This window comes from Papaver somniferum, chromosome 7 (assembly GCF_003573695.1).
Source record: "Papaver somniferum cultivar HN1 chromosome 7, ASM357369v1, whole genome shotgun sequence".
In the NCBI taxonomy this organism is placed as follows: Eukaryota; Viridiplantae; Streptophyta; class Magnoliopsida; order Ranunculales; family Papaveraceae; genus Papaver; species Papaver somniferum.
In genome coordinates, this window is record NC_039364.1 from 229644124 (window position 1) to 229658204 (window position 14081).

Here is a 14081-nt window from a genome sequence, read left to right on the forward strand (position 1 = left end):
AGAAGAAGATTTTGGAGTTATGGAAGAATATATTTGAGTAATGTGTATTTGTGTGTATAAATAGAGAGCTAGAGAGCACATTTAAGGATTGAGAGTTTGGGGATCGTTTAGAGCAAACCCGGTTTAATCATTATTTTCTCCCATTTCATCACTTGTAAACACTTTTGAGCAATGAAAAATTATTCTGATTGTGTTTCCAATATGCGGAGCTAGACCCCAATCCTTGGGGCTATGGAGGAAGCCGTTGTTTCGGTAAAAGTGATACATTTCTATTTTTAATTAATTATAACAACTCTATTATGATTTTTGCTTTGAATTAAAACTTGATTATATGATTTTAATTAGTTAGGTGTATTTTCTCTTGATAAAATATGCTTGCTTTAGGGTTTTGATATTCTATGCTTGGATTGACATCTATTCTTTTGAAAATCTACATGTCTAGTCAATACTATTAGAATCAATTTGAATGTTGAGTTGCATAATTATTGTTTTATTAAATCACTAATATCGACCAATGGTGGAATCCTAGCCCCGGTCTCTCCATAATTTTTACAACACTTTTTAATTGAGTTTGTTATTTTTATTTATAAAAATTAAGTCTAAAAAAATCTTCATTCACAAGTCTCAACGAACCTTTTACTACAACATCATTGAAAATAACCATCAAGAAATAATAAATCGATGCCTAAAAAAAGATGAAATTAGAGAATTAAACTATTGTAAAACAAAAAGAACTAAATGTACAAGTTAGATTTGAGTACTACATAATTACTTTCTTTCCATAGTTCTTGTTCAGATTCCAGCTAGCCAAAACGGCTTCAACCTTCTCTATAGGGCATTTAGGGTCAACGATATATTTCATTTGATAACTCTCCAAAAATTCAAGATATTCCTCCACGGTAAATGTTTTTTCCTGTAGTCTATTCCTTTTATTTTGTCTATATGATTCCTTAGGTGTTTCAATCTTCAAACAAAGGAAAAATATATTAACTAATTTATTGTTCTTCACTAGCTTTTGAATTGATACCCAATAAATAGTTCTTTAAGAGTCCCAACACAAATCAATTTGGTATTTTGGAATGAAATCATTTTGTTCAAAGGTAATATTCCTAGACTCTCTTTCATTTCAAGAAATAATAGATTAAAGATTAGAGCTAAGATTATGGGTTGGGGTGTTGTGAAGAGACTAGTTATTTACTATGTTAGAATGGTGTGGAAGATGAAGACTATCTTTCTGCAAATGTTTTATTTGAATCAGATAGAGATTGAAATCTTTATCAATTTATTATGTTACGTTACTGCGGATTACCATGAGTATTTTATTCTACATGCTCAGTAAATCTTATATTATCATCCATTGTTTAAGTACAAAAATGTGTTGGTATGTTTTCCCCTTATTCAAGAATCTCTACACAAATGAATTTGGTCTTTTGGAATAAAATTATTTTGTTCAAACGTAATATTCCTAGGCACTTTTTCATTTATGGTTGCTTGTAATAATAAATTAAATATTAGAGCTAAGCTTATGGGCTAGGGTGTTGTGAAGAGAATAGTTGTTTATTGTGGGGACAATGAAAAATTATCTTTTCTGAAAATATTTTATTTCAATCAGATAAAGATTGAAAATCTATCAGTTTACTATGTTACATTACTATGGCTTAAGCATGAATAGTTTATTCTAAATGCTCATGGCCTAAAACTTATATTATCAGCCATTGTTAGTGTACATAAATGTCTTGGTATGTTTCCCTTTCTTTAAAAGTCCTAACATAATTTCCTAGGAAGAAAGGTAATATTCCACGTAATAGGATGTTTACCCCTTATTTAACACAATTTTGTCTTTTGGAGTAAAATCATTTTGTTCAAAAGTAATAGGCACTCTTTCATTTCTTGTATTATATATAGATTAAAAATTAGAGCTAAGTTTATGGGCTGAGGTGCTGTGAATAGGTCGTATCATATGCTTGTTCACCTTCATTTTCATACTGTGTTGTTGATTGATGTCATGCTTTAAGAAGTATTACTGGAAGTAGCAGTTTCTTTCATCAACCAGTAATACAATACACTGGAGATGTTTTACAAATCCATCTTGATCATAAAGACTTACAACTATACATATTGATCTACATGGTAAAAGAAAATTACAGTCGTTGTTGTTAGGTTTGAATAGTTAGTGGTGGTGGTGGTTGTATGGACCTAAAGCTTTGTATATCTAAGTTTTTCTCGGTGTAAAATGATCAGTATACTTGTCTTATGTACTAATAGTTAGTGCTTTCTCAGCCAATAAGTGTATGACCAATGATACAACATTATTAGTTCCATATTATGTGTTCAAAAGATATAAACAATATTATGCATTAGTGTTCGACTCAACTATGAATATGATCAGAATATTTTTGTTTTGTCTGGCATTCTTCTGTTTTAGTATGTTCTGACTGTGTACATTTATGGTGGGAAACTAGTAAAATACCTGGTGTTTCTTTTTCATGCATTCTTGTGTATAACTTTAATCTCGCCTATTTTTTATTGTGTTGTTTTAGAAAGAATTGTTTATTTATTTTCAAATTTTCATGCTTCTCAAATTGTATTACGTAGTTTTATTTTCATCTGACCTTGCTAGGTGATTGTTTGAGGCCGAAAGAGAGCTTTACTCTTAAGAGATTCGGTAACTTTCTAAGTTAAATTTTGTGATTAGGAGTCAAAAGATATAAATGATAACATGAATTAATGTTTGGACTCCCTAGGAATATGATCAGAATATTAGACCACACATTCATCTATTTCAAGTTCATTTTTTGTGCTCAAATACAAATGAATAAGGCTCTAATCACTGATTTTTTTTTTGTATATGTATCTGCAACTGGCCCAACATTTTTGTATGATTTTTCATAAAGGAAGATTTTTTTTATCTTTTTTCTTCATGTTTGGTTTAAGAATTGTCATTCCCTTATTTTCTGGAGTGTTTCTACCTAGAATTACACTTTTGATATTTTGTGCATTTAATTCTTTGATTAATATATTTCAGTAACCATGAGATTGGAATTACTAGATCTAAATTCATGCAGAAATTTTACTCAAGACCAAAATTACTCGCCATATTTGATGTCAAATTAGGGAGAAGTACCTTCTTTCGAGAAACGTTTCAAAGCATAATGTCTACATAGCAGCACTAAGGTTTTGGAGGAGGACCTCGTTAAAAATTATTGTCCATCCGCTTTGTCTTGGGATAATGACCAAGTCTAGTGGATGGCATGAAGACAAGGCTTTTAAGGTGGAATTATTAATTTCATGACACATCTAGGTAGATTTTTTTATAGTATAGCATGTCCTGAATGCAATTGCATCACACCAAATGGGGTTTTTTTCAAATCCCAAAGGAAACGATTAAAGAAATGGATAAAATCCAAAGAAGATTCTGGTGGAAGAAACATGAAGGAAGAGGTGTATATCTAACATCCTGGACTAAGGTAAATAGCCACAAGACACTTTGGGAAATAGGATTCAGAGATTTAGAGTGTTTTAATTGGGAACTTCTGGCTAAAACAACATGGAGACTATACAATAGCTTTGGGCAAAAGCTAGAGATATTTTCCATATACATCACTTTTCCATGCTCCAAAAAAGAATAACTCAACATGGTCATGGAAAAGCATTTACAGTGAAGTTCGTTTCATTAAGCGATTCAGCTTCTGGCTACTTGGTAATGGCAAAAAAAATTCTTACATGGAAGGATAACTGGATAACTGGTATGCAAATGCCACCAGTTTCAATTGTATATTTTGATGTGGAAGTGAATTAAAGTATGGTGGCTGACCTCATTGATGCAGATACAAAAACCTGGAAGGTTCCTTTCATCCAGCAACTTTTTTTCCAGATGATGCCAACAAAATTCTCGAAATGAGAATACCACATTACTCTCAGGATAGACTGATTTGGACCCTTACTAGGAATGGACAGTTTCACGGTGAAGTCTGCTTATCATAAGTTGGTGTCTCTCAAAAATAACACCTCCAACAATATTAATGTTGAAGAAGCTAAGTTTTGGGAAGCACTGTGGATCTGAATACATTACCAAGAGTCAAGAATTTTTTATGGAAACGCATTAATGACAGTATCCCATCCAGTGAACGCATGGCTAGAGTAACTCATTATGGGGTAGAATATTGCAGTGTGTGTCATCAGGTTTTTGAAACCACTAAGCATATTGAAAAAGCGGGGGTATAACAACAACACCTAATAATTATTTCGGAAATATGTATGGAATAAACTCCAATGTAATTCCGAGAGCACCAAATTAAAAGCGAGACTCAATCAAGAATTATATCAAAGAGTTTATATCTCTTTCTCAGTACGATCAGCAAATCAAACAGATAGAAATCTGCAAGTCTGATTGATATGAGAAATAACTTGGACGGTACAAAAGACCAATGCCCAAGTGTCAATCAAGTTCTATTTAACAAACAAGGTCGTTTTTTTCAACTAATTAAAGTACGCACAACCTGTGATATTTCAATTATATAAAAATATAATGCGGAAAAGAAATAACACAGACACCAGAAATTTTTTTAACGAGGAAACCGCAAATGCAGAAAAACCCGGGACCTAGTCCAGATTTGAACATCACATTGTATTAAGTCGCTACAGACTCTAGCCTACTATAAATTTTTGGACTGGAATATAGTTGAGCCCTAACCAAGTCTCACACTGATTAAGGTACAGTCGCGTTGCCTACGCCTCTAGAACCACGCCGGATTCTGCGCACTTGATTCCCTTAGCTGATCTTACTCGTAATTAAGAGTTGCTACGACCCAAATTCGAAGACTCATAAACAAATATGTCTCCCACGGATATGTATATTCTTTATTCTCTTTTTGTTCCGTCTTTTGATAAATCAAGGTGAACATGAACCAATTGATAATTCGTTCTTATACTCCTGAAAAGCAGCCTAGAAATATCAATCACCTCACAATAACCCAACTGATTAACAGAAAAAGTTATAGCAGAATCACAAGAGTCTGAGACGAAGAACTGTTGTGATTACTTTTTATATCTTACCTATCGGAGATAAATCTCGAGTAAATATCAGAGAAGATAAAACTCAATATTATAGAAAAAGTAAGATCAGAATACACAACTACAGAGAAAATAGTTGGATCTGGCTTCACGAATCCCAATGAAGTCTTCAAGTCGTTAACCTGTAATGGTTTTAGGAAAAACCTAGGTTAAAGGAGAATCGACTCTAGTACGCAACTAGGAACACACATAAGTATGGGGATTAGGTTTTCCCATTGCTAGAGTTCTCCCTTATAAAGTCTTTAAAATCAGGTTTGCTTTCAATCAAAGCTAAGATAACTTAGTAACACAACATTCAATATTCACCGTTAGATGAAAACATAATATAAGATTCAAGCTAAGTCTGCTTAAAAATAAAGCAATCAATCTCCACCGTTAGATAGTCTTAGCTTGTTACACAAAAGTGAAATATACCTTCATTTAGATATGGGTTACCGTACCTAAACGTATATATTGAGTTGGCTCAATAATAGTTAACCGAAGTTAGCTATATGAACACTTTTGTCTTAGCCGTATTCATCTAACACTTCTAAATCAAATATGAATATCAATCAATCATGAAAGATAATCAAATGAATCTAATTGTGTTTCAGATAGAGTTGTTCAATTGTTCATTATCTCAAAGAAATATATATAAACAAATTGAATCGAAATCGGTTTGATTCGTAATTGTACAAAGTACTTATACAAGAATAATTTCATGAACATTAATCCACGGTTTACAAAGATTGCATTCCTTAATTCATAAATATTTTAGTTCATGAGTATGAGAATCATACATGATCGATTCTATAACTTCACCACTGTGTTTGCCAACCAGGTACGCGAACAGCAGCTCCGGACATTGGCTTAGTCAAGCCGGTCGCAAACCCGGTTCGCAAACAGCCGTCCCGGACCCAACTCAGGTAAACCCGTTCGCATACTAGGTACGCGAAAAAGAGTTCCAGACCTTCTCAGGTAAATCCGTTCGCATACTAGGTACGCAAACAAGAGTTCCGGACCTTCTCAGGTAAATCCGTGTTGTATCCAGACATGGGTAAACGTTCCAAACTCTCATTTCAATCATTTAAACATCCTTGGAAGATGACAATGGTTGTCTCACACAAACCATCATATTCAAGTAATTTTCAAGTGATCGAATGATCAATACGAAACTTCCCAAGCTAACATCAAATTACTGTCTCGCACAAACTATATAAGATGTTCAAGGTAATTTTCACATGATCATCTTTTGACTTATATTTAGTTTCCAACAAATAAATTATTTCCAACTAAACTCGTCAAGAATATGATGATCCTAGCTAAAGCAAAAAGCTTCCAACACATATTTCGAGAAATAGATAAGCGAGATAAACTCGACTCGAAATATCAAATGTGTATAATGCAAAAGTCTATATAGCTATACGACTTAGTATCATTAGAATATAGAATAGAATAGACTTCTGAGGGATAGATAAGTTTTAGTCTCCACATACCTTTTTTTGATGAAGTTCCTACAAGATCCTCAGTAGATCTTCGTCTCCAATTGGTGAACGTCGTGAAGTCTAAAGCTCAACTACACATTATATCCTAATCCGAGACATAGCTATAAGTAGACTAGAAATCAAGTATATAGTTTTGATCAACTAAACTTGACAAACAATCTTGAGATAGCAATGTTTGGGAGTTCGACGGAGCAGTGCTCTAACACATATATTATGGGATTGACCTTTTGCGAAGGAATTTTGGACTTCTATCCCTAGTGCACAGCGCAATATGGAGTCAGCTGATACCACTATTGAAAACAGAATGAGTTTTGTAATCTTGATGAAGATTAGGATAGTGAAAATGGCTAATGCTAGTTGGGAGATATGAAAAGCAAGGTGCCCAGTTGTTTTCTAAGGAATGAAGCCAAACCCAGTGATGGTCATTTGCAATATACGATACCTCAATATTATGACTGGAATAGCAATGAGGAAAAGCCAAGCCTTGATAAACAATAACAATCTGAATCCTCCTTCACCTATTACAATGACAACCTCCAAACTCTAACTCATACTCTATATGTTGTGAGTCTTTTAAAACTGTCTTAAATGAAAATTACACATGAATAGGACTAATTTTGCGTAATTTACAGGTGCATTTGAACAAGGAAGGTGCATCTATGAGCATGGACATTTAGATGCGGAACAAGCAGAGGTAGTTGGTTTGTTGCATGTTATACGATGGGCAGAAGATCTGAACCTGCAACAAGTTTGCTTTGAGATTGATGCACAGAATGTAACAGATGCAGCGAATGGGGACTACCAGAAAGTTAAGTGGGAGCATCAACCACTTATCTAAGATGCTACAAATTATTTGAGCAAACATCTATTATGGACTTGCGAATTCAATAATAGGAAAATAAATAAGCCAGTTGATAAAATGGCTTGATATTCTCGCATTTATAAAGTTTCTAGAGTTTGGATCACGAATCCACCAAACTTCATTGTATCAGTAATTCAAGCTGATGTGAACTCTCTTTCCGTTTCCAGAGATTAATAAAATTTCTTTTTAGTATCCAAAAAAAAAAAGTCATCAGAATATATATAAAAAGTTATTTGGGGATACTAAAAGATAAAATATGTTTCAAAAAAAAAAAACTAAACGATAAAATCTGGGAACATTATTTAATTACCCCTCAAAATTCGCCCTTAAAATATACCCTTATCCAATTTTTAAAAATATCCCTATCTTCTGAAAAGTAAAAGCGACTAGCACAAGTTGCTTTCAGAAATGGACATAATTAGCACAAGTTGTTTCCAGAAGTGGACGCAACTGGATACAAGTTGCTTCCAAAAAGTGGAAGCAACTTTCTCAAGTACTCCAAAAAAAATATTTTTTACCCCTCGGAGATATTTGTGCAAGGTCAACAAAAATGGAAGGTATTTATAACATTGCCACTAGAATTATGATTGTGAGTAGAGCTGATACAAACGAATCTTGCAGGTCTCAAAAGCAATTCATAATCTTAGTAGACTACGCATGCCAGTCTAAACCATGCTCTTACCGCCTCTTCCCTTTCTTCTTTTTTTTTTTTTTTTCTTTTTAATACACTTAGCAGACAGTAATCCAGCTGTACAGCCTAGGGAAATGGGCAGTGATTACACCAGAAAGGCTTGTCCGACTCCAAAGTCCAAACCTATACTTTTACTGCAATTGTTGGACGACATTTTTCTGCAATTTTCTACATCCAATGATCCATGATTGCATTTTCCATTAGAATGTTTTTTTACAGGAACGATTTTCATGGAACTGCTCAAAATAGGAACCTAGTATAGAAGCAAAGATCTCATATGGCAACACATTTTGGGTACTAGTGGTAAATATCAGTTGCAATACGGCCAGATACCTGTGTGATTACTCGCAGGATTTCACATAAGGCCTTGGAATGTATTTTTACTGCTGACAGACTGAATGTTAAGCTTGTGAAGATAAGTATAGAAGGTTATTTAGCACCTACGCTGTGTTGTACCTTCCAACCGGTGAGTAGTCACAATCACAACTGTACAATGTTAGGGTCATTACTTTGTAATTTTACCACTCAGAGGGAAATAGCATTTAGGATCATAAAGCTTATTTGTTGGTGCACATCCACCTATATGCAAAAAGTTCTGACAATACAACCAAGTAATGCTAGAGATTGAAATACTAAACCAGTTTATGAAGAGGCAAAAAACTGAACATGTATTTTTAACTTTCATGCAAGGAAAAGAAAAATCCTTGCAATCAGTCCAGAGTAGACCAAACACAAGTTTGCATAAAAACAAGATCCTCATAACAGACTTAGGTACCAAATCTATTCTTCGACAAGAGGTTTACCGGTTAGAATATACATTCTACTAAAGACTTACCAAATCTTCTCACATAAATAAGTTTAGGTGCTTATCTAATCTTCCACTTTACGAATCCTTTTCATCATTGCTATCCAGCTCATTACCCATTACAGCTTCACTTTGTCGATCTCTGCTATCAGAATCAGTTTCTTCTGCCACTTTCTCACTATTAGTAGTTAAGCTACATACCTTCTCTTGTGATGACTCATCCATTTCCAAGTTATCTGGAGATGTGTTCTCATTTTTTGAGGTTCCATCAGCCTGAGATTTGTTTTCTACACACATTCTTTGTGAAACAAGTCTTTCTTGTACATTGGTTGTGTATTCTTGGGCATTTTGATCCTTGGAAGAGAGAGAAACATCCCCAGCACATAGATTCATGGTAGAGATTTCAGATGTAGGACTTCCTGTGAGCTCTTCGGGTTTCTTCACCCTTCGTTTAGTAACTAGACTTTTGTCATCCTCATCAATAATGTCAGTTACTGTTTCCAAGAGCCTCTTTCTTTTCGGTGCTGAAGATACTGGGATATCAACTGGTTCGCATTTGATGGCATATTCCTCGCCTTTCTGACCAAACAATGGCGCTTCTAATGATGTCAGACACTTTGTTGAGTTTGAAAGTCTCTCAATTGTATTGCCAGTTGATACGTCCAGTCTTTGTTTGCATCCGACGCCACAAGTATGCTTTGGCCTGATCTCGTTATCGTTCTCATTCTCACTGATACCAGCGGGTTGTTTGCTATCTTGCATAGACAGGCCTATCTCTCTCTCTTTCGGCTCAAATCTATTAGTGCATTCCATCTGGAATAGTGAAACAGCATTCTCATTGTCTTCATTCAAGATTACTGAAGGCTCTGATTGCTTTTCAATCGGCATAGGGCCTGCAAAAAAGTCAGAAAGAGACAATGTCAAAAGACAGTAAAATGAAAGCAAGTTATTGAAAAGATCTTCAACTCCTTGTAATATCTAGCAGAGGAAACTAGATGGTCAGCTGACCAATGCCTCGACGCCAAAGATCTATGGTTTTCAAGGGCTACAAATGGATCTATTTCTAGTGCAAACAGATTCGTAGGACAAGTTATGGCTATTGCAAGTGACTGCATGTCCCTCCTCAAGTGAACCAAAACAGGACATATGATTGATAAATGGAGACAATTCAAACAACAGCTAAGCAAACGATCGCAAAAAACTGTCAATCCAACTAATATTGCAAATAACAAATTCCCCCAACCAAAAAAACAACAGTAAACTACAGTCCTGCAAGTAGGCTAGTATAATGAGCGCCAAAAATGTAGACGGTATCAGGTTGCAAATCACGAATTAAACGGAAGCTCATAGACATCTTAGTCAGAAGCTTTAGTATTTGGCCTATTGCTAGCAACTGCTGCCGTAACTAGTAATTACACTTACGTATAGAACGAAACATAAGCAATCCAAGAGTCAAGAAAAAAACTAGTTCATGGGATATAGAGAAGTTAACTGTTGATGGATATTGAAACTAGGAATCTTCCTCGATGTCAGTATATTAACGTGGGACAACCATTGGTAAACTAGCACGTATCACATATGAAAAATATAGACCCATAGAGACAGACCATCTAGATTTTCATGCAATGGGAAAGGTTTGAGATAGTCACACAAAAATCTAAGTACAGTGGAGTTTGCATTCACTCAAATAAGTGTGAATGAACACGAAATACAACAGCCAAGACACACAAGTACCAAGTATAAATGATCATGAAACCCATTAAGCATATTTTCATCAACAAATTACGAATTAGCCGCCAATGGATAGACAGAGAAAGAAAGGAACAGCCTATATGAAATTAATGACTGATAAGAATAACAAAGTAGTGCGAGTGAAAATGTCAATTTTCACCACCCAGGGTTCACATGAGCACAGAGAATAACAAGGCAGTGACAGACTGACAGTGAAAACTTATTAACAAACGGATTTGATATATGTAAAGAACGACAAGGAAGAGAATGTTAATTCATAACTGAGATGTGCTCACCTCTGTTTACATGAGGAGAGGAATGCAATTTGATATCCCCACTGAGCTGACTAGATTTCTCTTCTACCAAATTCTTAATTACCTCTTGCAAGGAAACGACTCTTTCTTCTGCTTTCTTTTCTCTTTCGGACAAAACCTTTCGATCTTCAGTTAGAGACGTAATTTGCTTTTTCAGTTACAAGGCCGTTTTGTAGCCTTCAAGTTCATCCACAGAAAGTTGTAATCAACGCTAAGTCCTTCAACTTACTTTCACACTCAATATGTTCCGCTGCCTTCTTCTGAAGCTCTACCGAAAAACCATGACACATGACTTTGTAATCGTCTAATTCTTTCAGATACAAGGCTGTTTGACTCTCAGACTCCCTAAGCTTGATCTTCAAAACTTCACACTCATCCTCTGCCCTTCTTTTGTCACGCCCCAAATGCCCAATCACCTTCTTGAGCCTGTCAATTCAATTTCCCGTCTCATTCTTGTTGCTCTTACTTCATCTTCTAAGCTCCCAACCCATTGATTCAGGTCAGCACACATTCTCTTGTGCTCCATGAGATCATTATCAAGAGAAACCACCAATCCGGTTCTCTCCTTAAACCTAGCATACATCTCATCATGCTTACCTTTATAAATATTCAACTGTTTCTCCAAGCCAACTTGACTCTTCCGACTCCATTTGACTTGTGACTCCAAATCCTTACACCTTCTCTTGAGCTCCTCAATCTGTCCATTCAAATTATCACACGTCGTTTTGTACTTATTGAGCTCACCATCCATCTCATTACACTGTGTCTCCAAATCAACTTCATGTATCACCTTCGGTTCTGAGTGTGTGCTCGATTCCTCACACCTTCTCCTCAACCCCTCAATATGCTTAGCATACATTTCATCATACTTAGCTTTATAAATGTCCAATTGTTTCTCCAAACCATGTTGACTCTTCCGCCTTTTGTCGACTTGTGTCTTCAAATCCTTACACCTTCTCTTGTACTTCTCCACCTGTCTTTTCGAATCATCACACTTCTTCTTGTACTTGTTGAGCTCAACATGCGTCTCATAACCCTGAGCTTTACAATCTTTCAACTCTCTCTCCAAATCAGCTTCCTGCTTCAGCTTCGATTCCACTTGTGTGTTCAATTCCTCACACCTTGTCTTCAACTCCTCAATATGCTCATTCAATTTACCACACACTATCTGGTACTTGAGCTTATCATTCTCAGTTTCAGAAACCTCATTTGTCAAGTCCTTCAACTTACCCTCAACAATGTCAGAACCCAAATTCTTGTCCTGAAATTGGGCATCTAACATCATACTTAACTTTATAAGCATTCAACTCATCATTCTGAGACATACATTGACTCTGTAACACAAAGGATTTCTCCTTCCAGAAATCAATTTCTTCACATTTTTTTCTTATCTCACACTGATACTGATGAACAACTATATCCATTACTCTGCAAATACAATAAAAAAACCTTATTACGAAAAAGGGTTTCTCTAAAAATGAGTCAAAAACTCAAAACTATGAAAAACAATGAAATGGGGGTCTAGTTTAGAAACAACACAGTATGAGTAAAAGTACTAAAGATTAACCTAGAAACATTCACGATCATAAAACATAGTTTCAGAATACCCATTTTCTTAAGTAGTCAGCATCAAAACTCATCAAGATTTCTTAAGCCCTCTCTACTCTCATAGTGTTTTCCAAAACCCTTGAAAACAAAAAAAGTATAGCTAGAGCTAAAGAGAAAGGGAGAGAGAGATACTTACAGAAGGAAGAAATCTGAAAGGTGAGGAAGAGGATGGTGAACTTGATGATGAAGGAAGGAGCAGCAAGCAACAATAGCAGGTGCGAGAATAGAGGATGAAAAACTTGCTATAAGAGGTAAGCGGTCATGTGCAGTAGGAAAAAAACGCCATAAAGCAGCTGCAGCAAGGCTGAGCCTGAACCACAGTGAGGGCCTGTCCGTTAATAACAATGAATTCTTTACTATTTTACCCCAATAACGTTTCAACCTGACGTGAGAAGGACGGATTTAGATAAGAATGTTAAATTTTTGTCCAGATTTACCCCTGCGCAGTTCAACTTTATTGAGGAGTGAGATGTCTTATTGACACTGTTGACTGGTCTTTAACTCTTTCCGGAAAGAAATTGTAAATTTTGATAGAGGTGCTCAACGTATCAATCTTATTATAGGGCGGCATTGTGATAGTAATGTCCCTTTAGTTGGTTAGGGGATGTCCAAAAAGGGATGTAAATTAATTACATTACCCTTTTCACCTTAAATCAACCAAAATCGGATCAATTTTTTTTAAAATTTAATGAATCAGAAAAAATCGAATCAGTTTTTTTTTTTCATCTTCTCTTTTCCTCCATCAACTGTAACCTCCATTAAAACTGGAAAATTCGTCGTCTTCGATTAATCAGCGATTCGAAAATTAACCATTTGTAATGACTTATATGAGGTATATTATGAAAACCCAGTTAGGGTTTAGTTTATTTTGTTCGACTTAAGTTTAATTTCTATCAGAAATTAGGGTTTTAGGTGAAAATTGAAATTCAAATTTCTGGGTTTATGTGAGCTACGGTTGATTTTAACTCTATTACGAACCGTAACTGGAGAATTTGATGTTGTTACGGTTGGTAATAGTTCAATTACCAACCATATGTTCTTATATCTTAAAATTTTCTTCAGTTACGGTTGGTAACCATTTTTATTTACCAACCGTAACTCAGTTACGGTTGGTATCGAGCATTTGGTTACCAACCGTAACTGGTTTTACAATTGGATTTTTCCCCAAATTTAACCAGTTACGGTTGGTAGTTCATCTTTTACGAACCGTAACAATAAATTACGGTTGGTTACGAGCGAAATGCCAACCGTAATTAGTTCTGAGAATGTAAGAAATTGAATTTTTTTTACGTATTTGAGCAACAAAAAGCTAGTTGGGACTGATTTAGAAGTATACCTGGTCATTTTCAGGCATTGGGTTTTCACTTTGTTGGTTAATTTCTTCAATTGATTGAGATTGACCTTCACTTTGGGTTAAAATTTCTCTACCATCTTCAAACTTTTTTTTTAAACTCTAAAATCTGATTTTGTTTTGATTTTTAGTTAATATAAGTGAATTTAATCATTAACATTA

The 14081-nt window shown here is 35.1% G+C and overlaps 1 protein-coding gene across 2 annotated transcripts; it reads right to left on the minus strand.

Moving 5' to 3' along the window:
- Positions 1–8842: 8842 nt before the first annotated feature.
- Positions 8843–12727, minus strand: LOC113293456. 2 transcript variants are annotated; one of them, XM_026542085.1, is made up of 3 exons: positions 12705–12727; positions 10943–12388; positions 8843–9808 (listed from the first exon to the last, which is right to left on the minus strand). In XM_026542085.1, exon 3 carries the CDS (start codon positions 9801–9803, stop codon positions 8994–8996), a length of 810 nt encoding a protein of 269 aa, XP_026397870.1. In that variant the 5' UTR covers positions 9804–9808; positions 10943–12388; positions 12705–12727; the 3' UTR covers positions 8843–8993. Both variants share the same exon structure in this region; 1 of them encodes a protein (XP_026397870.1).
- Between the last annotated feature and the right edge of the window lie 1354 nt (positions 12728–14081).